At 56.3% G+C, this 21,236-nt stretch overlaps 2 protein-coding genes across 4 annotated transcripts in view; both read right to left on the bottom strand.

The window, feature by feature from the left end:
- Window positions 1–2,647: 2,647 nt before the first annotated feature.
- HES6 (hes family bHLH transcription factor 6) lies at window positions 2,648–4,449 on the bottom strand. Its single transcript, XM_046644100.1, has 4 exons — window positions 4,306–4,449; window positions 4,147–4,233; window positions 3,960–4,041; window positions 2,648–3,704 (listed from the first exon to the last, which is right to left on the bottom strand). Exons 1-4 carry the CDS (start codon window positions 4,384–4,386, stop codon window positions 3,280–3,282), a joined length of 675 nt encoding a protein of 224 aa, XP_046500056.1. The 5' UTR covers window positions 4,387–4,449; the 3' UTR covers window positions 2,648–3,279.
- A 4,602-nt stretch (window positions 4,450–9,051) lies between these two features.
- PER2 (period circadian regulator 2) overlaps window positions 9,052–21,236 on the bottom strand; it is a 43,286-nt gene continuing 31,101 nt past the window's right edge. For all 3 annotated transcript variants that reach the window (XM_046643734.1, XM_046643735.1, XM_046643736.1), the window contains exons 18-23: window positions 20,662–20,916; window positions 17,621–18,459; window positions 16,240–16,426; window positions 15,114–15,306; window positions 14,050–14,200; window positions 9,052–11,286 (exon numbers count right to left, since the gene is read on the bottom strand). In XM_046643734.1, the coding sequence (XP_046499690.1) occupies window positions 11,137–11,286; window positions 14,050–14,200; window positions 15,114–15,306; window positions 16,240–16,426; window positions 17,621–18,459; window positions 20,662–20,916 (1,775 nt within the window). In that variant the 3' untranslated portion in view covers window positions 9,052–11,136. The remainder of the gene's footprint in view (window positions 11,287–14,049; window positions 14,201–15,113; window positions 15,307–16,239; window positions 16,427–17,620; window positions 18,460–20,661; window positions 20,917–21,236) is intronic.

Below are 21,236 nucleotides of genomic sequence, written 5' to 3'. Positions count from 1 at the left end.
TGCGAGGAATGCTTCCTGGAAGATTGCTTTTCCCTGGAAGGGTGAGTACCTTGAAACTTGAGAGAGGCAACCACTGGATTTGGAAACATGGATGTCACTGGAGATGGTGACGAGGGCAGTTTCAGTGTAGGGGTGGGAATACCCTGATGGAGAGGAAGGAAGGCAAGTGAGAGGTGTGGAAGTGGACACAGCGAGTATAGATGACGCTTTCAAGGAATTTTGCTTTAGAGCAGAGAAATGAGGCAGGGGCTACCCGGGTATGCCAAGTCCGGGGAGGTTTTATCTCCCCTTTTTCCAGATGGAGATGTTATAGCTTGTTTGTAGGTCGATGAGAATGATCCAGAAGTGAGGAGAGATTAATGATGCAGTGGAGAGAGCAGGGTCACTGAGGAGGTCAGAGGGGACAACCCAACCCCTGTGTGGAAGACGGGCACCATGCTGCATACCGATGGAAGGCAGAATGTCTGGTGTGGTCGGCAGTATAATGGCCAAAGATGTCCACATCCTCATTCCCAGAACCTGTGAATGCGTTACCTTCCATAGCCAAAGAGGCTTTGCACATCTGATCAAGGACCTTGAGATAGGGACATGATCCTGGGTTAGCCAGTTGGGCTCCATGTGATCACAAGGGTCCTTAAAAAGAGAAGGAAGAGGGAGGCAGGAGAGGAGGGGCAGAAGATGTGACTATGGAAGAAGTGTCAAATAGACGCACCCTTGCTGGCTTTGAAGATGCAGGAAGGGGGCCACCAGCCAAGGAATGTGGGCGCCCTCTGAAGCCTGAAAAGGAAAGGAAATGGCTTCATCCTCAAGCCTCCAGAAAGGAAGGCAGCTCTGCCTTGATTTTAGCCTCACAAATCCTGTGTCAGCGTGCTGACCTACAGAGCTGCAAGATTGCAAATTTGTGTCATTGTAAGCCACCAAGTTTGTGGCCATTATGGCAGCTAGAGAAGACTCATAGAGCGGGCTAGGGATTTGACGTGGGTGGGAAGGAGGCAACACTCAAGGCTGTCAAATAACCAGCGCCAGGCCTGCGAGGGAGCCCAGGGGGCTTCCGAGAGAGAGGAGGTGGCGTGAGACAGTTGTCTAGCAGAGTGGGAACCCCGCTTCCCAAAGAACGCAGGCAGGAAGCTGGTGGTCCCAGGCTGCGCCGGGCAAAGAGCAGCTCTCGCCCTCTGGAGGCTGATAGTGATCGCTGCTCTGGGTGCCGTTTACGTTTCTAAGAAAAGAGGCTGCTCCTGGAGTGGTTCGGAGAAGCTGCTTTATAGGTGGGAGGGGCACAGGGCTAGAGTTCTGGTTAGAGGCTTCTGACCTTGGGAGGGTCCTGGTCCCAGTGACAATTTTCCCCCCAGGTGAGCCTCCTGCACCTTGCATCCCAAGTCCTGGGCTCCCCTGGGCCCCCTTCCAGGGCCTCTGGGAAGATGTCACAAGTGTGGGTACAAGAGGAAAGAGTTATTCCTTCAAAACAGCTCCTGGCTTGATGCAAATGGCATCAAGAGCTCATCACAGTGGCCGTCGGGAGCCACAGGGGACAGAAGTCTCACAGGTGGACCAGCTCTCCATCTGTGTCCCTGTGGATACCTCCTACGTCAGTCTGTCTGGGGCAATTTAAATAATGCCAGGAATAATGTTTCCTTCCCTCCTGAGCCCTCTGTATGGACCTGCCTCCCCCACGCCACCCCCTTCAACAACTCATCCCCAGTCACAAAAAATAAGCTGAGTCAGGTTATAGCCTGGTGGCTGAGGTCTAAGACTGAGTAACAGGGGAAAGCCCCCTGGTGGCCAGGACATGCTGGGGAGCTCTCGTTAAAAGGGCTGTGGCGAAAGATGTTCTTGAAGCAAAGGCACACAGCCAGCGAGGAGACCCAGGTGTCAATCCTCTGTTGTCACACCTCAGCCCCGGCCCAGGCACTGCCAGCCTAAAGTGAGAATAAGCCGCTTTGGGGTCCTAGCGCAGGAGATGACAGGGCTGAGCTACCTGCGGCAGAGACTGCTGTCAGCTGACCACCAGCCACATGCAGGTCCTGACCCAGCCCAGGAGGGCAGGCTCCCTACAGCCCAGCTGCCCATCCCGTCACTCTCCCTCCACGGTTTCTGACCTCCTGGGCCCAGTTTGACCTCCAGAGCGAGCTGCCTGCTCCAAGCCATGAACTGGGTGGGTCTCCTTGTCCCTGAAGTCACCTGCAGGAGGGGAAACGCCCTCTTCAGTTCAGAAAAGTGACAACCGAACACAAATAGACCAACATCTGGATCGTGCTCATGGGTCCTACAATAGGTCTTTGAAAAGAAACTTCCAAACCACGTGGCTAGCAATTAGGCATTAGTTTTATTCCTGGAAGCTCAGGAGCCAGAGAATGGTCCAGGGACGGGCTGTTTCCCTATGGCTTAGTTATTCTGGAGACAAACCCCGTGCCAACGGTATCCATCTCCAGGATGAACACAATTCCCAGGGAGAGCGGGCGGGGCTGGATGTCCACTGTGAGATGTGCTGGGGGGGAAGGTGGGTGTCCCAGGTCCACCACCACTACACTGCTCACTTTGCTGACAAAGGGTGTGAAGTTTTAACAACACTCACCAGCACTAGATACAGGAAAAACGAGCTTTAGTATTTACGCATTTCACACATCAATGACACCGCATCATTCTGTAATACTTCAGAAGGGTAACGAACTCTCCAAAATCCTTTATTTAACAGAATTGGAACATTTGATGGCAACCTAATACACAAGCTCGAGCATGCTAAATGCAACACGTAAAGAGAGCCCTGCTTCTCCCGGCAGCTGTGGGCAGTGCTGTAGAACGCACCTGCTCCCCCCCCCCCCCCCCCCCCCCCCGTGCCCTGGCCCAAGTGGCAAGTTCAAGCTTCAAGCCCAGGGCCACCAGGGCCTGAGGCCCCCCTCTGCCCTGACACTAGTGCCGAGCACCAAGGAGAGGCTCAGCGTCACTCGGGTCACCTCTGCCCCCAGACCCACAAAGTGCCTGAGAAGCCTGGGACAGGTGAACTCCAGAGAGCCTTGGTTGCTCTGCAAGATTCTTTCTCCTGCCTGTAGCTTCCTCTCTCCATGCACCTGAGGGCTGTGGGGCCCATAAAAGTTACTTCCTCAAGAAACAGGGATAGGGGCCTGATTGGGCTGGTCCTCTGGGACTGCTCTGTAAGCTGGAGGAGGGAGGCAGACAGATCTGGGAGACATCCAGGACCCTGCCCCACCACATCTGGACCCCAGGGAGAAGGGACTACAGAGCAAGAAAGCTGGGCCCACCCCCGCAGCCCCAGGCTAGCAGTCACCAAGGCCTCCAGATGCTCTGGGATATGCGGGCAGCTGTCAGGCTGCCCAGGGCTGGGAGCACCAACTCCGGCTCCTCAGCAGGCGCCGGGCTCAGTTCAGCCTCAGGCGCCTCCTCCAGATCGGAGCACAGGTCGTCCCTGGGGCCCGGAGGGCTGGGCTGCGGGGACCCCACGGTCCCTCCTGTGAGCCAGCGGCTCCGCCCAGGGGCTCCCGGCGGCGCGGCCAAGGCGTCCCCCAGGAGATCCCGGAAGCTGCTGCCCTCGCGCAGCGGCATGGACTCAAGCAGGTGGTTCAGGAGCTGGGCAGCCACGGTGGCGTCGATGGCCTGGCATGTGGACACGAACGTGTGCACCTCGTGCATGCACTGGATGTAGCCGGCGGCGAAGCGCTCGCTCGCTTCCGCCTGCAGCTGGTCGCGCTCTGCGCCCGGGAGTGGGAAAGAGAGAGCCGTGCCAGCCCGGTGAGCCGCGACTGCGGCGGACCCGCCCGCCCAGCCTGCGATCGCGGGGCTCACCCAGGAGATTCTCCGGGGGAAGCCCTCGCCGCCCACAGCACAGGAGCGCTGGGCGGGGAAGTCCTCGGTTCCGGCAGGGACCAGCTGAGCAAAGGCGCCCCACGCCCAGGTGGCAGGCGCCCGCAGCCCGCGCCCCCGCCCGCCCGTCCCGCGCCACTCACCGCGCGCCCGGCCCCGCAGCGCGCCCTGCACGCGCCGCACCGTCAGCTCCAGCACCTCGGCGTTCTCCAGCTTGGCCTGCACCTGCACCGGCGGCAGCGCCGGGTGGGGAGGGGCGGTGAGGCCGGGCCGGGCCGCGGCACCCCGCCCGCCGGCAGCCCACGGCGGCCGCCCGCCCGCCCGCCTCACCTCGGCGCCCGCCAGCAGCAGCCGCAGCTCCTGCAGGCTCTCGTTGATCCGCGCGCGCCGCTTCTTCTCCACCAGGGGCTTCCGAGCCTGCGGGGAGCGGGCGACTGAGCCCCCGGCCGCGCGGCCCCCCGCCCGCCCACCCGCGGCCCCGGCCCGCACCTTGCGGTCCCCCCGCGCCTCCCAGCCGTCCTCCTCCTCCCGGCCCGCACGATCCCGGCCGGGCGCCAGGGGCGGAGCCATGCCCGCAGCGCCCGGAGCGCGGTGAGCGCCGCGCCCCTCGCAGCGCCGCCGCCCGGCCCTCGCCGCCCGGGCTCCGCGCGTCTTCCGCCCGCCGCGGCCCCGCCCCCTTTATAGCGCCTCATTTGCATCTCAATGCGCCGATTGGCTGCGCGGGCCCGGAGCCGCCGGCCGCCCGGCGCGCCGAGGTCAATGCGAGCCGCGCGCTTTGTCCCGCCCCGCCGTCCGGTCGGCCCGCAGCTGGCGGGGCGTGGCCGGCGGGCGGGGCCCCCAGCCCCGCCACCGCGCGACGCCCTCAGGGGGCTACCCCGGGGGGCCGGGGGAGGCCGGGGAGTGACTCGGGAGCTGCGGCCTGGGGTGCTCCTGTCTCCCTCCCTACCCTGAGCGAGGCCCCCAGGTCCGCTGCGCTTGGGAGCAGGAGCTCACCCATCCATCCATCCGTTCATTCATCAGTTCATTCGTTCATGCTGGACGTCGTTCACCGCAGGTGCCTCTGCACAGAGCGCTCTTTAGCCAGTGCCCCAGTGCTGGGTCCTGGCGGGCAGGGCCACAGTCAAGGCCGTGGTCTCCGGACCTGGAGGGGGCTACGGGTCCGGCTGGGGTGGTTGCGGAGCCCCGCGAAGGGGGCGCTCATGGAGCACCGGGGGTGGGAGCGGGCCTGTGGCCCCCTTGCGTTGCTTGTGGACTTGTGGGTCCCGAAGCCGGACCCTGGACGCCGCGCCGCGCCCGCGTGGGGATCCTAGAGGAGTGGGGTTCGCGGGTCCCGCTCCTCCTCCAGGCTCTATTCTGGTCATTGCCCCACACCCGCTAGTCCTTCCCTGGTCCTCACCTTTCAGCAGCCTATTCCCCTTCCCCCGGGCCTCTCTCCGCCGCTGCCCATTCTTTCCTTGTCATCGTCGCTGGCCCCCAGAACACCCCATCTCCCCCTAATCTCCTTCGCTCCCCCGGCCCCTCTTTGACCTCCCTTTGCCCACTCAACCAGCCCCCCACCGCCCTTCCCTGGCTCCCCCAACCCCACCGCCTTTCCGGTGAATGAACGAACTTTCGCCCGGGCCCCCCCTCCCTGCCAGTCCCCATCGTCCTCCCCACCCCCCAGCCCCCCTCGGCTCCCTCCCCCCAGCTCTCCCCCCGCCAGGCTTGCGGAGGCCGCCGTCTGGTCCCCGTAACTTGATGCCCGTGACAGTTGGCAGCTGCAGCCGCTTCGGCGGGGAAAAGCGGCGGCCGCGCCAAGAGCGACAGGTGTTGGCCGCGCCTTTGTCTCCTCCGCTTTGTCCGGCGGGCGGGCAGCGGGCGCGCCTGTGTCAGCCAGACCTCTACCCGGGCCGCCCATCTGCCGGCCCAGCCTCCGGACTAGGGTGTGTGTGGGCCACGGTGGGGCCGCGCCCTTGGGCAGCGCCCTGGGGACCCCACCCGGCCCCTGCTCCACTGGCCTAGGTCCGAGCCGCGGCTGCCCGGCAGAGCCTGAATGCCGAGAAGCCTGCACGGAGCCCTCCTTCTGGAACACTCCCAGACCCCCTTCAAGGGCCATTTCCTCACTGTTCAGGTCTCAGCTTCCCTATCCATCTACCTGGTGGGAGCCCACCTGCCCTGCAGCAGCGCGGCACCCTCACCCAGTCCCCCAGTACTCACCCAGGATTGGGATTATCAGGCTGGTCTGCATCCCTCCAGGCTATGAGCATCCCTGGTCATGGGTACAGTCTGACCTAGGACCCACTGTCTACCCCAGCACAGAGCCTGGCCTCACAGAAGAACTGGGTGGATAGGGAAGGTGGGAGGATGTTGCAAGCATGGCTGGAAGGCAGCAGGGGAGGGGAGCATCCAGGGGCTGCAGTGTGGTGGTGGTAGCAACAGGCCACAGACACCCACCATGCTCTCCCCCTCTGACCCCATCAGAGGGACCTCCACAGGCAGGGCAAGGTTGGTGGGAGGTTTGAAGGTTCCCAAAGTTACCCCACTGACCTCTGCAACTACCCGGGAGCCCCTTCTGCTGATTTTCACCTGAGCCTGCACTGCCTCTTGGCTGCTCTCTGTGAGCGGGCCCCTGAGACTTCCCCAGCCCAGCCCTGCTCATCCGGGCATGAACCTACTTCTTTACTTCAATCACCCCCTGTTGTCCTCAGTCTCCCCCACAAGCCAGCAAGCTCAGCTCTTTTCCTCCCACCTTCCCCTGGCTGTTCAGCGACCCAATGCTCTTTCTCCTCTACTCCTAGCAGGGAGGCTGACAGAGTTGGGGGGCTTGAGTTTTGGACCCTAAGAGAGCCCATAGCTGGCCTGTAACTTTATTCTTTTTCATCATTTATATATACATCACCCCAGGGAAGGAGAACCCACCCCCCACCCCCCACCCTCACCCCAAGTAACTACAATTAAGCTTCCACTACTTTGAGAAACTGAGATATGGAAAAATAGACTCAGGGATATTTCTTGTACTCTGATTCTTACCCCTCCCATTATCCATTATACTGTTTGAACAAGGCCAAACACGTAATTTAGAATGCTCTTTAGGAAAAGCAGTTCATATTAGAAGAGGATGATCAGGGCCCTGGGGAGGCTTCTGGAGAAAGGTCAGTAGAAGATCTGATTGGATGGGGTATTGAGCATAGGGGAGCAGAGGAGGAAATGATAAAGGCAAATGGTGCAAGCGAAAAATGAAAGGCAACTAGGAACTCCAGGAAAAACAAAAAGTCCCAGAAGAGAAATGTAACCTTACCCCCTTACTTGCCTCAGTAGCCAATTGTTTCACAATCACAACAATGTAACACTGTTCAATATGGTGAAGAGGGATTCAACACTTAGACTCAATCTATGGAGAAGACAAGGAAGGCTTAGTTATGGTCACAAGACATGATATGAAGTTGACTTTGTAAAAACAAAAGGACAGGTGACAGTTGTCAGACGGGAAGAGGCTGAGGGGAGGGCTGGGGACCTCAAAAGCCTGGTCTTCCGTGGGGTGGGAAGATTGAGGAATGCTGTCTAGAGTTGAAGGAGGAAGAAATTAAAGGCTGGGATATGCCTCAGTGTGACCAATTATCCTTGGGGGGAAAAAGGATAAGGATAGGGCAGGGTATATGAATTAGCAAAATCCTTCTTGGTTGGACCGGAAGTTGCCCAAGGTCCCATCTTTGAAGTCAGCCTCAGTTGCCTTTAGTGTGACCACTGGCTGGCTGGCTTGGACTTGTCCTCCCAGAAGCCTGGCTACACTGTGGGCCACCAACCCTGTCTCCCTCCTTCACACAGCCTTTCCTAGCAGACCCACTTCCTGCCATTTGTCCGTTGGACCGATCCCACCTTCAAAGGTTGCCTGAGCACAGACTTCCTGAGCATTTGGGCCCTTTGATCCCCTCAGATCCAGGAACAGAGGCCAGCAGAGGCTGGTCAGGGCTCTCGTGGCCACAGGGGGACCAGTTATTGGCAGGGATGGCAGGCCATAAATCCCCAGGGAACAAAGGCAGTGGCCAGCCTGTGGATGTCCAGGCCCCTTGTGGGCAATCAGCCTAGGAGGCTCAGAGAAGGTCCTTTTGGTTTGGAAATAAAGGGAGGGTGCCCTTGGGGTTATATGGTAAATAAAAATGCAATTAGGAGTCCCCAAAGGCACTCAGAAGTTCATTGAAACAGCCATATCTGGCCAGTTAGAGCCAGTTTGCAGAGGCCTCTGTCCCCACTGGGAGGACTTTGCCTTTTGTCCCGCCTCACCTCCCTCACCACTTGGATTTAGGTGGCCAGGCCAGGAGTCACAGAGTTGAGCCCTCCCTCCTGTTCAGGGAGCTCCTGGCAGGCTGGGCACTGGGTCCAGGATCCATTCATCTCCCTGCTCTGACCCTCATGGTCTTGGTGTGAAAAGTGGGAGGAAGTGGAGAGCAGCCCTCCACAGTTTCGACCAGGCCCCACAGGGCGTCACTGTGGATGGAAGGACTGGGTGGGTGGGGTGGGAGAAGACTGCTGGTTGCCTTTATCACCTCTGACAGGGGCCCGAGGCCTTCCGGACTGGGATCCTTCAGACCTCTCTGCCTTCAGGTGCGTGGCCAGCATACCCAGAAGGGACAGACAACCCAGAGCAGGTTCCCAGGGTCCCTGGGACAAGCTAAGCAGTCCCACCCTTCCATGTGCAAGAGAAAAGACTGTGGGAAGACTGGATTACAAGAGCAGATTTACAGCACAGGATGTGCACCCGGTGGCTGCTGGCCAAGGAGCGAGGAGCGTGTTAAGAGTGTAAGAGATAAGTGTCCTTAAAACAGACAGGAAGGGACCATTGAGAAGCACGCTGCACCAGAGAAGAGAGGAGGGAGGCCTTTGTGATAGAAGTGTCCCTAACGCAGGATTTCTAGAGTTCTTTTTAAAAGAAATCCTTTGATAATCTTTGATCTCTATTGTTTTTGCTCTGTGCTACACTAAATATACATACAATTAGCGGCCAGGCCGGTGGTGTAGTGGTTAAGTTTGTGCACTCTGCTTCAGTGGCCCAGGGTTTGCTGGTTTGGATCCTCAGCGTGGACCTACCTACTACTCATCAAGCCATGCTGCGGCGGTGTCCCACATATAAAATAGAGGAAGACTGGCACAGATGTCAGCTCAGGGACAATCTTCCTCAAGCAAAAAGAGGAGGATTCGCAATGGCTGTTAGCTCAGGGTTGATCTTTCTCACCAAACAACAACAAAAAGTACATACAATTAAAAATAAAAATATACTTGCTTTATTTACCAATTTTCTAAAAGGCAAAAAAGTCGTAAAAAGACACAAGCCGTCAGACAAACATATTGCACTGGGTGGAGAAGGTTTAGTTGGCGCATGAACAAACCATTTGTCCCGAAAGGCTTAACAAGTCATTGCACAGACTCTGAGAGCTTATTTACACATCTTCTTAGGAATATATTAAAAAGAAGGCTCAGTTTAAAATCGAGAAAAAGTTTTTATAACACCCGTGTAAGCACAGAGACTAAAGAAACACACAAGTCGATGTGTGGCACCGTGTAAACAATTTCACAAAATGCTCCTACTGTCAACTTCTCAGCATGTGTTGAAGCGATGCAGTTAACAATGAGTACACGTTAAATAATAAAAGAATGCCAACGGTAAACACTCAGAACAGTAGAGACAGTTTTGGCAGTTTTGTGTTTAGGTAACATTCATGTGACCTTGACTAGGGTCCAATCCCTTAATGGTCTGACTTCAGAGGCAGGAAGCAGTTTCCAGCATCTTATTTCCACACAAATGCACAGACCACCACCTCATTTTGGGCATCTGAAGGTGATGCTACTTTGTAAATTAGAAAAAAAAAATTTAACAGTGTTCTTGTGTTTCAGTTTATAAAAAATAGAATTAATATTCAGGCATAAGATGGTTTTACGATGAAAATCAACTGGGTTACAAGGAGATGTCACCTGCTCAAGCAGCTGCTCCTCCAACAGAGAACAAGACAACCCTGCTTCCTTCTCAGTTTCTACAGACTCCATCCAATTTTAAGTCAATTGTTTCCTCAGTGGTAACTTCCCACTCACGCCAGGGACCAATATAAAATTTTTCCAAACAATCTTTGGGATAACGATGCAACGTGAGGTTTTGTAAAAGTTGGACAGGCTGCCCTCACTCTTTGCCAAGTGTCCCAATGACCAGAAACTGCTGGTGACACGAGCGGACATCACGGCAGAGATCAGAAGCTGCAGCACGAGGTCAAGCCCACGGAAAGAGTGAGGGCCAGCGTCCCAGCCCAGGGTGGGGTGGGAGAGGTGAGCTCACGGCCCCCCGGAAAGCACAGACATGGTCTGCAGGAGAAGGCGCTAGCTGGGCTGGCCCAGGGCTGACGTCTGGGAAGCTCCAAGCAAAGCACAAACACGAATGGGTCCCAAATGTGGCGATGAGAGCCCGGTGTGCAGAGGGAAGTCACAGGAAAGAGGTGACCAACAGCATATTTTTATCTACATATTGGTCATGGTCTGAAAAGGATACAAGAACGATGGAGAAATATTCAGACAGGCCTGGGTGTGGATTAATCTGATGGAGCTGGTCACACAAACCACTAGGCTCACTAGTCCAGAGAGAGCATCTCAACTTTGTTCGCCCCCAATGAAAACTGCGTCAGATTGAAATGCTCACCACTACGCTACCTGAAGCCAAACTACGCTTCACGCTGCTGAACGCGAAACATTTTGAAAGAAAGTTAGGAGAGGCTGTGATCTCTACTTGGTATGTTTTAAAAACATCTAGTTTGACTGAACGATAATTTAGATAAAAAGCAGCCCCCGAGAGAGGACAGAATTTGATCTGATCCAAACGCACCCTGCGGAGGCTCCGGGAGGCTGGTGCCCTCAGGTCAGAGCTGCATGCAGCATCCTAGCTGTTGGCCACGGCTGGATATGATGCCTCCGGCAACCCATGCGAGGCCGTGCACACTGGTGCACTGGCCACAGAGGCTTCAGCGTGGTCCGAGGACTTCTGAGAGCCGCAGGATGGCCCCCGACACTCACAATGAGGGGGTTCAGTCTTTCTCAGGTTAAATAACTATGAAAACCTCTTCCCCCGTTCCCCAAAACTCGTATTTATATTTTAAATATAAAAATGTGTTCCTTCCCAAACTCTTCTCACCCTACACAGTTTTAAATCACCCCTTCAGAAAACTATGTTTTTTTTTTTTTCTAAAACAAAGAAAAGCAACATTAGCCTATCTGTCCATTTCCTCAGAAACCAATGAAGCTCCTTCTTCTCTTCTGAGCACCATCTAACGCAGACCGCGGCTGTGCGGGCTGGGGGCTGGGGGGTTACGACTGCTCCTCGCTTCTGTGACTCGGGGGGGCTCCATTTTCCTCTTCTTTGGTGTCTGTTGCTTCGCTGAGTCGCAGAGGAGGGATATCTTCCTCATATGGTACAAAAATGTTGCCTTTTCCCTTGTTTTCACAGTAAACACATCCCTTAAAAGGAAGAATGTGAAATCAGTAACAAAAATGAGATCTTCATTACAAAATAGCAGTTCGACCTGAGGGAGGTGCGGGTGACCAGGTGTTCCCCAAGGCTGCTGGAGCAGAGGCAGGAGGGTGGGCAGCCTCTGAGGGTGCCACTGGGCTGTGGGGCCCCTGCTCTCGAAGAAGCCCCCATTCCGGGTTCCCCCAGGGCCAGGGGAGGGTCCTTGGGGCCCTTATCTCAAAGGCAGCTTTTAAAAGGCGGGGGGGTGGTGTAGACCAGTGGCTCAGGCTCCATTCTCGCTCCTCCTCCTCTGGCCTGTGGGACCTGGAGTCAAGTTGCCCGCTTTCTCTAACCTCAGTTTCCTAATCTGTAAAATGGGACATCAGCAATGGACCGTCCCATTTGTTCATCCCCGACTATCATTAGCACCTGTCACGTTCCAGGCATGTTCTAAGCACTGGGATTCAAGTAGTAGACAAAGACGAGGATCCCGCCCAGAGGAGGTGACATCCTAGTAGGGAGAGGGACAAGGAACGAAAGGAGAAGTGCTCCACGGTGTATTCAAAGATGGAAAGGGCTAGGTTGACGCGGAACAAGATATGTACGTGGAGGATGTCTGTAAACTTACACTGGACACTCAGAAAAGGCCACAGAGAGGCTGACTGTGGCGGTTTTAAAGTATGTCCACAAATTCTTTGACACCCCTCCCTCAAAGGGGAAGCCTTGTTTGCCTCCTCTTAGGCATGGCACTCGCCCCTAACAAAGAGGATGTGACGGAAGTGACGTGTGACCTCTGAGACTGGGTCATAAAAGGCACTGCAGCTCCCTCTGGGGGAAGCCAGCTGCCATGTCACGAGGACACCCAGGCAGCCCTGTGGAGGGGTCCACGTGGTGAGGAGCCGACACCAGCTTCACAGGCGGGTGAGGGAGCCTCCCTGGAAACGGATCCTCCAGCCGCAATCCAGCCTTCAGATGACAGAAGATCCAGACAATATCTTGCCTTCAACTTCAGGAGAGACCCTGAGCCCGAATCACCCAGCTAAGCTGCTCTTAAATTCCCAACCCAAAGAAACAGTAGGAGACAGATAAAAAATGTTTACTGTTTTAAGCCACTAAGTTTTGGGGGTATTTTCTATGCAGCAATAGATAATACAACGACATGTGAAAAAAAGACTTGAAGGAAGCCAGATTGAGTCATGTGTCTATCTGAGGAAAGAGGATTTCAAGCAGAAGGAAGGGCAGGTGCAAAGGCCCTGAGGCAGGATGCTGCCTGATGAGTTCAGGGAACAGCCAAGAGGCTAGTGTAGCTGGAGAGGAGACAGTGAGGGGCAGAGAAACAGGAGAGGACATGAAAGATGTAAGGGGGGTCAGATGTGTATGGCTTTGTAGCAGTTTGCTCTGATTGAGATGGGGCACCACTGGAAGGGTTCCGAATTGAGGGGTGATGGGATCTGACTGTAGGGGACAAGGGGGAACACAAAGTGCAGCGGGGAGGCTATTGTGACAATCCAGGTGAAGCAGCATTGTGGCTTGGACCAGGGTGGTGACACAAGATGATGGGAAGTGGCTGGTTCCTATCCACCTTGAAGGTCGAGCCAACATGACTCCTAGTGACTGGAGGTCTAAGAGGACAGACTGGGGTGACACAGAGTTTGTGGCCTGAGCAAGTGGAGTCATGGAGTCGCCCCAGAGTGAAGTGGGAAGATAGCAGGGGGCAGGTTCCCTCTGAGGATAATCAGGAGGTGGGTCTTGGACAGATCAAGTTCAGCAGAGGGCTGGACTGGAGGGCGATGTCGGGCACCCTCAGCACACTGCCCATCGGGGGCAAGAGCTGGTCCTGAGGGCAGGGCAGACAGAGAAGAGCTCGAACCCTCAGCCTGGGGCCCCGCTTCCACCCTGGAGACCAGGAGGCCCGGGCAGACAAGGAGAGCACAGGGCGGGGCCGAGGGAGGGAGAAGCTCCAAGGGGAGGGGTCGTCCTAAATAATGGGTCCTGTAAGTGAGGACAGAAAAGGCAGTGGCTTCAGCTGCTGGAGGCCACTGGGACCTTGACAAGAGCAGCGTCCAGGGCATGGGGCTCAGGAGGGCGCGGGAGAGAGGAGCTGGGCACACACGTATCTTTAGAACTCTCGGGAAGAACAGAGACAGACGGGGCAGCTGGAGGGGGCGCAGCCTGGTGAGAGCAGAAAAGGGGGACCTTGACACTCCCACCATTATTTAATGGCCTACACGGATACTGAGGGTTGATGACAGGACAGGTGGCTTTTGGTTTTGCTTTTTCAATTGAAAACAGAATTGAAAGAAAGAAAAAAATTCAAGTTTCAGCTCTCGAATGAGATCAGATATTTAGAAGACCTTTTTGGGAACAGTGATGAAAAGCCACCAGAAGGAAGTTCTTTCAAGTAGACCTAACAGTGTCACGGCATCTTTTTTTCAATGAACTTTTAATTTTATTTACTGATTGATTCATTCATTCATTTAGAGGAAGACTGGCCCTGAGCTAACATCTGTGCCCATCTTCCTCTATTTTATATGTGGGATGCTGCCACAGCATGGCTAGACAAGCGGTGCCATGTCCGCACCTGGGATCTGAACTGGTGAATCCTGGGACGCCGAAGTGGAACGTGCGCACTTAACCGCTGCACCACCGGGCTGGCCCTGAATTTTTAATTTTAGAAATTTAAGTTTATAGAACAGTTGCAAAGATAGTACAGAGTGCACCCATCCCAGCGCCTTTTAATGCAGTATCAAAAACCCAGTCATGAGACTTACTGCTATGTCGACGGCCGCAGGCAGGCCGCCCGCCTGGACCCACGGGTGGACTGCCCGCAGTTCCTGCTTCTGGCCCTCCGTGAACCTGGGCTGGAATCTCTGCATCACTTTCAGCTTCTCTCGGTCCTCCTTCAAAACCGTTTCCAGATTTCTTCACAGAATATTTAGAAATAGGTAAGCTTTAGAATGTCTTAATGGTTCTCATTCTTTTAAAGAATACCCTCATTTTCCTACCAACTCTTTCAGTATTAATAATGTAATTTTAGATGGTTTTGTTTAATGCAAACTCCCTTTCCATTTAAAGTAAATTACCTTATTTAAGGCAACTTAATCTCCCTAGTAAATAACCTGCAGTTTTTCTGTTAAAATGATAATCTGAGTGACGATTTTCATTCTACTTTCACTTAGACATGGGACCCGGGTCCCGCAGACGTGGGGTCTGCATGGTGGTTAATCTGGGAGATCCTTGCTGTGGAACGGCAGGCAAATAACCTTACCGTCCTCCTGCCAACAAGAGCCAGCCCGAAGCTGCCCTGGGGATGGAGCCCTACTCCTCGGCCAGAGCCTGGCTGTTCCGACCTCAGGTGAACCCTTTCTTCCCTCCTTTCCCCCAGCTTCCCCCACGGAGGGTGCTCTGCTGGGGCAGGGACCAGACGGCTCCTGAGAGCAGCCTGACGTGGAGTCACAGCGGGACACAGACCCGGGGTCACTACGGAGCAGCTGGCGGCCTCGGGCTGGTCCCCTACCTGACCCCGGGTTTCTGCATCTCTAAGACACCCCCCATTTACTCACAGGGTTACCGGGCAACAGAGCAGAGAGATGATGCGGCACAAAGCAAACCCTTCCTGGAGGGTGGCCGGGAGCCCGCCTTCCTTGCAGGCTGCTCCAGGGCTCCGCGGGACCAGCAGAACCATCCAGAGGGACCCCCTCCTCTACCTGCTGCACTCAACCCCATCTGAGATAAGGCTTCAGAGGGAAGTCCCCTCGACCGGGTGGCCTTGCAGTTTGGGGAACCCTCAACCCAGACCCTCGCGCGCCCCTAGGAGAAGGCAGAGGGTGGGTACCGGGAAGGCATCTGGTACGTCATCATGACACTGTCGTCCGTGTCGGCCATCAGCAGCCAGACGGGGTCCTGCAGGACGTACTTGATGAAGTGCTCGCTTCCGTCCACGTCCACCTTCGCTTTCGCTTTGTGATTGTTCTCCGAAGAGTCGATGCTTCCGAAATATTTGCTGGTGTGACTCGTGTCACTACTGCCTTTAAAACACAAACGGGGCGGGTCGGAGCCTGTGACGCCATGTTGAACCTGGCCTAACGCGCTCGTGTGCAGTCACGTTAGCGTTAGGGAGCTGAGGAGTCATCTTTGGGAACGAGGGCTTGTGTTGGTGGTTTTTCCCTTCTCTTCCCAATTCTCGAATCATCTGGATAATTTAGAAATGGGATACCAGCCAGTCCTTCCATGGAGGTGATTCTCTCCCAGGGAGGCCCCGAGAGCCTGGGTGGGGCCACGTCTTAGAAATCGGGGTCTTCTTTCCCAAGTGCTCACTACCTCTTGACCAAGCCGGACCAGGGAGAAGCCGGTTTTGGTTTCACAAGCGGGAGGCGGCTGGGCCAGGGCATGCAGAGTGAGCCTCCCGCAGGGAGAGAGGCCGGGGACGCAGGGGACGTGAAAGGTCACTTCAGGGAAGCAGGGTCTTAGCATTTGTGGAGAGAGGGTGCGTTCCCCCTGACAGAGGTTCCAGTTTACACTGGAAAGATCCCGGGTGGTCGAGCACGTGGTCCACACGCCAGGATCACAGGAGGGGAACTAACTCAAGAAGGTGAAACACTACCGGCCCTCCTGGCACAGCCAAGAGCCTGAGAGAGGGTCCAACAAGGGCCAGCGTGGTGTGAGGCCTGCAGGGATGCCACCATCGAAGGGGACAGGTGACAGAGGTGACTGGCGAGGGCCCAGCACCTGTGCCGGCAGAGCCCGGACAGGAGGAGCACCTGCCCACCCGTCTGCACTGCTGTGGCTCTGAGGAGCACTCTGGAGCACCCACGGCTCTGGGGAGCTCATTCGGGGGGTGTGGGAAAAGTTGAGGACACCCAGGTACATCACGTGAGAATCTTCCAAACGCCCCTGAAACCCAGCAGCCTAAAACATGCCCATCCACTGGCACGCAGGTGCTCCCATCGCCACCAACATACCTGTCCCGCTTCTGGACGCTTCACAGGCCAGCAAGCCGGAACCCAGGGAATCAGAGGTGGCAGAGGCCCCGCTTCCCGACAGGGCCGAGCCTGTGGCCGAGCAGAGGTCCTCGTGCAGTAACAGGTCGAGCAGGTCGCTGGACGTGGAGAGGGCGTCGCTGCTCTGGGGGTCTGCGGGCTCGTGGTGCTGGAGGAACAGGAAGAGGGCACCTCAGTCAGGACAAGGCACACAGCGAGGTAGGGCGAGAAGGGCAGGGGCGGGAGCTGTGGAGAGGCTGTCTGCCCAAGGTCACTCGGGGACACAGCGAAGGGCACCCCTCCCTGGATCCCCGGCCCTTCCTTCACACGCCAGTGAAGAAGGCCATGCGAAAAGACCCCACGGTTATCGGGACTGTGGTGAGAATCTCGGTAGTCCACGAACGCCCTTAAATTTAATTCTGGGAGAGCCGCACTGAAGACGGCAGTTCTTGGATCCCGGGCGGAAAGCCCCGTGCTTGTGTCTCAGCCACAGCAGACAGGGATGCAGAAAATGCCTCTGCAGCACCCTGGGCTGCTCCCCACAGTGGGTGCAGCTGAGGTTCCCCAGCTCCTGAGGATCTAGAGTAGGGGCTGGGCGTGGGAGCACTGGCCCTCGGAGCCGTGGAACCGGGACTGTAGGCCCAGGACCCCCCGAGACAGGGGTCAGGAGGGCAGCAGAGACGCTAAGAGAGCTGATCTGCATTTGCGAGCTTCCACTCCCCCCGCCCCCCACCCCAGGGGAAAGGCAGGGAGCCCCCGCAGCTCCCTCCTCGGGGCATCGAAGGACTGTGCTGCCTCCACTGATGCTAGGACCACTGAAGCTCGTCCAGAACGCAAAGGGGTTGAATTGGAAATAAAATGACAATTTCATTCACCGAGTAAGAACTCCACGCCGCACCCTGGGAGGATGCCCTGAGGCACTGGTTTGAGAGCTCCCCTCCTCTCCCTCCTCCTTCACCCTGAGCCCCTGCACCAGCTTCCCCCAGGCCCTGCGAGGAGCCGTGGGTCTGGCATTCAACCCCGATGGTGCTTTATCCCTGAAGGAGGCACGAAAAACTTCGAGCCCCATAACCACGAAGTCATGTGCGGCTCCTTGGATCCTGCATTTACCACCAGACAACCAAGCTATCCTCCCTCGTTCAGATCCCAAGACAAAAACCTCCCACTAGTCTGCCCTGACAGGGTCATTCAAGCAGAAGTCGGGAATTTCTAGCACCTGTGTTTTTGTCAGCACGGAAGTGGTTCGGCACAAACCTCAAGTGCACGGACCCACGCCCGTCTGAGACGGCAGCGTGCCTCCGACCCACCCACGGGGTGTCGGTTTGCTGCCCGCTTTAGAGAAAGAGCATCAGGCTGTCCTTACGGTTGAGAGGGCCTTTGGCTGCTGGTTGCAGGCCGCACCAGGTTTGCAGTCCGGCCCCGCCCCTGTGGTCCCCGCAGTCACCATGGTCCCCGCGGTCGCTGTGGCGGCGGTGCTGCCCTCGGGCGTCTCCTCCAGCTGCAGCAGGTTGAGCTGCAGGGGTGAGCTGCCACGGGACTGGAAGAGTGGTGGGGAGGCCCTGCCTGTGGGCGCGGCGACCGACAGTGGGGTGGCCGGAGTGGTGGCTCTCGAAGCCAGTGGCCCTTGTTCTGCCCGAGGACAGGCGCACGGCTGTCTGGGGGGTGAGGTCCGACCAGGGAACTCGGGCTGCGAGGCAGGGAGCACCTCGGATGGGAAGTTGGGCTGGCTGGTGAAGAAGGCCTGGGGCAGGTTCGAGGTCACCGGGGAGAAAGGATAGCTGGGCACCACCAGCGCCATGACCGGGCCCAAGGGGGTGGCGAATGGCGGGGGCTGGACGGCAAACTCGTGCTGGGTGTCCATGGGCACCGCGGGCACCGCGAAGCTGGTGTGGGGAGCCAGGGGCGCTGCTGCCATGCTCCCTGGTGCAGGCACGATTCCTGGGGTTGGAAACACGGGCAGGGAGTAAGCCGGCACAGGGGCGGGGAAGGGCATGGCGGGGCAGCTGGACTGGGATGCATCTGACGGCGACCAGGCCGTGGCGTTCAGGCCCCCCAGTGGGGCCCGGTGGGGCACAGGCCCCCCAGACCCAGTGCTCTCGGAGGAATCTCGAGGCTTGACCCGTTTGGACTTTAATTTTCTGCTCTTCCCAGTTTTTTTCCACGATGAATCGATTCCAGAGGTATTTCTTAGTCCAGGAGCGACTAAAAGAATGGAAAATCCACCAGAGTTAAAATGTAAAAATTTACGTGTTTCCTGTTATGTCAACCCTCAGAGACGTGTAGAGTCTTAGAAACTTGAAGGCACCTCCTAATTCAACAGTCCCGTGTGCCCAGATGCCAACCTGGGTCCCAGTGGGTCCACTAGATGGTTTTCCCTGGTCCTTGGTGAAGCGAGAAAAATCAGGGCAAAACATTAAGTTTTCCTAAAACTAGATTGTCAATTTAAAGGACTGCCCTTAATTGCAAGGCCACATTCCTTGTTTCCTTCTGGTATCAAAATGTCCTTTCTTTTACAAGAGGAAACTGATGGTAAGTGGTATTAAAAAGGTTTTATTTGGGGGCCGACCCCGTGGCCGAGTGGTTGAGTTCTCACGCTCCACTTCAGTGGCCCAGGGTTTCTCTGGTTTCAGTCCTGGGCACAGACATGGCACCGCTCATCAGGCCACGCTGAGGCAGCGTCCCACATGCCACAACTAGAAGGACCCACAACTAAAAATACACAACTATGTACCGGGGGGCTTTGGGGCGAAAAAGGAAAAATAAAAAAATCTTTAAAAAAAAAAAAAAGGTTTTATTTGTCCAAAAAAAGTAAAAAGCTGGCAAGTCGATGCTCTGCCCCAATGCTGGGTTTGTGAAATCTGAAAGGCCGAACCACTGAGCTCATCTAACCTTATTTTTCAATTTTAGGAGCTTTATCACCACTGTTCCTTAGAAAGAGATGTTTCCTGCTTCACCTGTCAGAGAAAGCCTGTGATTCCAGCCCATGCGGAAGGGGACACGCCCTTGGAACCAAATTCTTCCTCTCCGATGACAAGTGCTGCCGAGACGAGGCCTTCTTCAGAGGCCGGAGGGACTCTACTGGTGACAGAGGGATTCTGGGCACGTCCCCATACCTCCCCCGGATACGGCCAGTGCCAGGAGTCCTGCGGGCTAGGGGTCATGCCTCACCTGGGGTGGGATGGGCACTGGGATGGTCCCAGGAACCTGCTTTTCCTCTCACACACACAGGGTGATTGAGAGCTCTGGCAGCAGGCGTGCAGGGACATCTATCTGTTTGCTGTGCCAAGGGGTGTCCCATGCCTTTGCTACATGCTGAAGACAATGGGCCAGCCCAAGGCAAACTGCTAAGTGGGTGGAGGTTTTGCGATTCAGACTCTCTGTCTCTGGTGTTCTTCCTGCAGAAAATCTGTCCCCTGTGGGACTAGTGGCTAAAGAAATGGGCTCCTGTGATATTACCTCAGGGTGTGGGTGGGGCTGCTGTGGACAGCTGTGCGGTCTGTGCACTGCACAAACTGCTGGGTCAAGGGGGCAAGAGGGAGTTGGAACTCCGCACCAAGCCCTGCCCAGGGGGTGTGTCTGCCCAGAGACCCAGGGGGAGCTGGGTCCTTGGGGTGTGTGTGTCCCCTGGGCTCATCAGCTCTGATCCATGTCAGGCCCTGGTGGCCCAGTGAAGAAGTGGTATCTCTGATCAGCCCAGCCCTGTCCATGAGGGCTGGGAAGGTGGCTAGGGGTCAGGAGCCAGAGTCCTGGACCAGAAAAGGGGCAAAGAAGTTAGTCTATTGTACTCCATCCCTTGCCCGAAGACCACCTGGTGGCTCTCAGCCAAAAAGGCAGCTTCAAGCACCCACAGGCTCTGTCTGCTTCGGAGTCTGCAGCTCAGCACTGAGACCAGCCAGTGAGGAGGGTGCGTCTTCTGGGGAAAAGGCTGCCATTCCCTCTCACGGTGTCAGTCCAGGTTCCCTCCTTCCTCAGGAGCCCGACACCAGATACTCCATCAGTACTGCACTCATTCTCTTGGAGGCGAACCAGCCTGTGGCCAGCCTGGTTCTCTGAGGGTCCCCTCGGGGTGGGCAGGTGGGGTAGGGTCCCCAGCCCCTTGCAGTCACCCAGACAAGAAATGTCTGACATGGCAGCATTGCAACTGCCCCGCCCTGTGCTCCATAGGGGTCTAGCCTGGGACTGTCACTGCTATTTACAGCACTGGTCCCCTTGGAACACGAGATGACATCTTTGAGAGCATTCCCCCCAACAGACCGCATCATGGGAAAGTTCCAACAGCTGCCTTACAAACTCACGTGTCCTGAATTGGGGACATTTCACACTTTGCAAGCAGCACTGGACTCAGTACCATTAAGAATAATGTTTTTTTAAAAATCCATATGGAATTTAGGTATCACTACTTACTTCTTTCATTCGACTGCCCCTTGGATCTTTCTTGTAAATAATAATGGCAGCGAGACTGGAAAAGGTCGAGTTTCTGGATTTCTTTGAACTTCAGCAGGAAGCTCTGCTCCTCCTTCTGGGTGTGGGCGGCCAGCACTTCCTTGGTGAGGCCCAGCTTCCGGAAGGGCTCCTTCTCCTGGCCAAGGCTGCAGGGCAGGGCGGGGCCGACCGGGCAGTCCACAGACTCGGGTCCACTTGCAGGGTCTTCCACGGTCTCTGTAAGAGAAGGCGCAGACCTCTCATCCACAGGGGCCTGTGTATTTCAGACAGCTGAACACCCAACGAGAAATGCTTCACAGACAAGGTTCCTCCCCAGTGCCCACAGCATGGGGATGAAAGTCACGCTGCAGCCCTTCAGCTTTCTGAGAAACTTAACAATCAAGGCGAACGCATGACGGAAAGCCCCGATCACCCCGGGGTCTCCGGGATCAGTCTTCTAGGCAAATGGAAATTTGGGGTTTCAGCCTCTGACGGCAAAGATATCCCTAGGCTGTCCTTAGCTTTTCGGACACAACCTCGGCCTGGCTCAGGACCAT

The sequence above is a fragment of the Equus quagga genome, chromosome 17 (genome assembly GCF_021613505.1).
Source record: "Equus quagga isolate Etosha38 chromosome 17, UCLA_HA_Equagga_1.0, whole genome shotgun sequence".
NCBI lineage: Eukaryota > Metazoa > Chordata > Mammalia > Perissodactyla > Equidae > Equus > Equus quagga.
Note: the sequence above shows the minus strand (reverse complement) of the source record. Positions and strands in the feature narration are given on the sequence as shown.

Excerpts from the sequence above, each read along its gene's own strand:
- HES6 (XM_046644100.1), bottom strand. The coding sequence starts at position 4,386 with ATGGCTCCGCCCCTGGCGCCCGGCCGGGATCGTGCGGGCCGGGAGGAG. Across the intron at positions 4,042-4,146 it reads TGCTGCTGGCGGGCGCCGAG|GTGCAGGCCAAGCTGGAGAA; the intron begins GTGAGGCGGGCG and ends CCGCCGGTGCAG. Across the intron at positions 3,705-3,959 it reads GCTGCGGGGCCGGGCGCGCG|AGCGCGACCAGCTGCAGGCG; the intron begins GTGAGTGGCGCG and ends TCCCGGGCGCAG.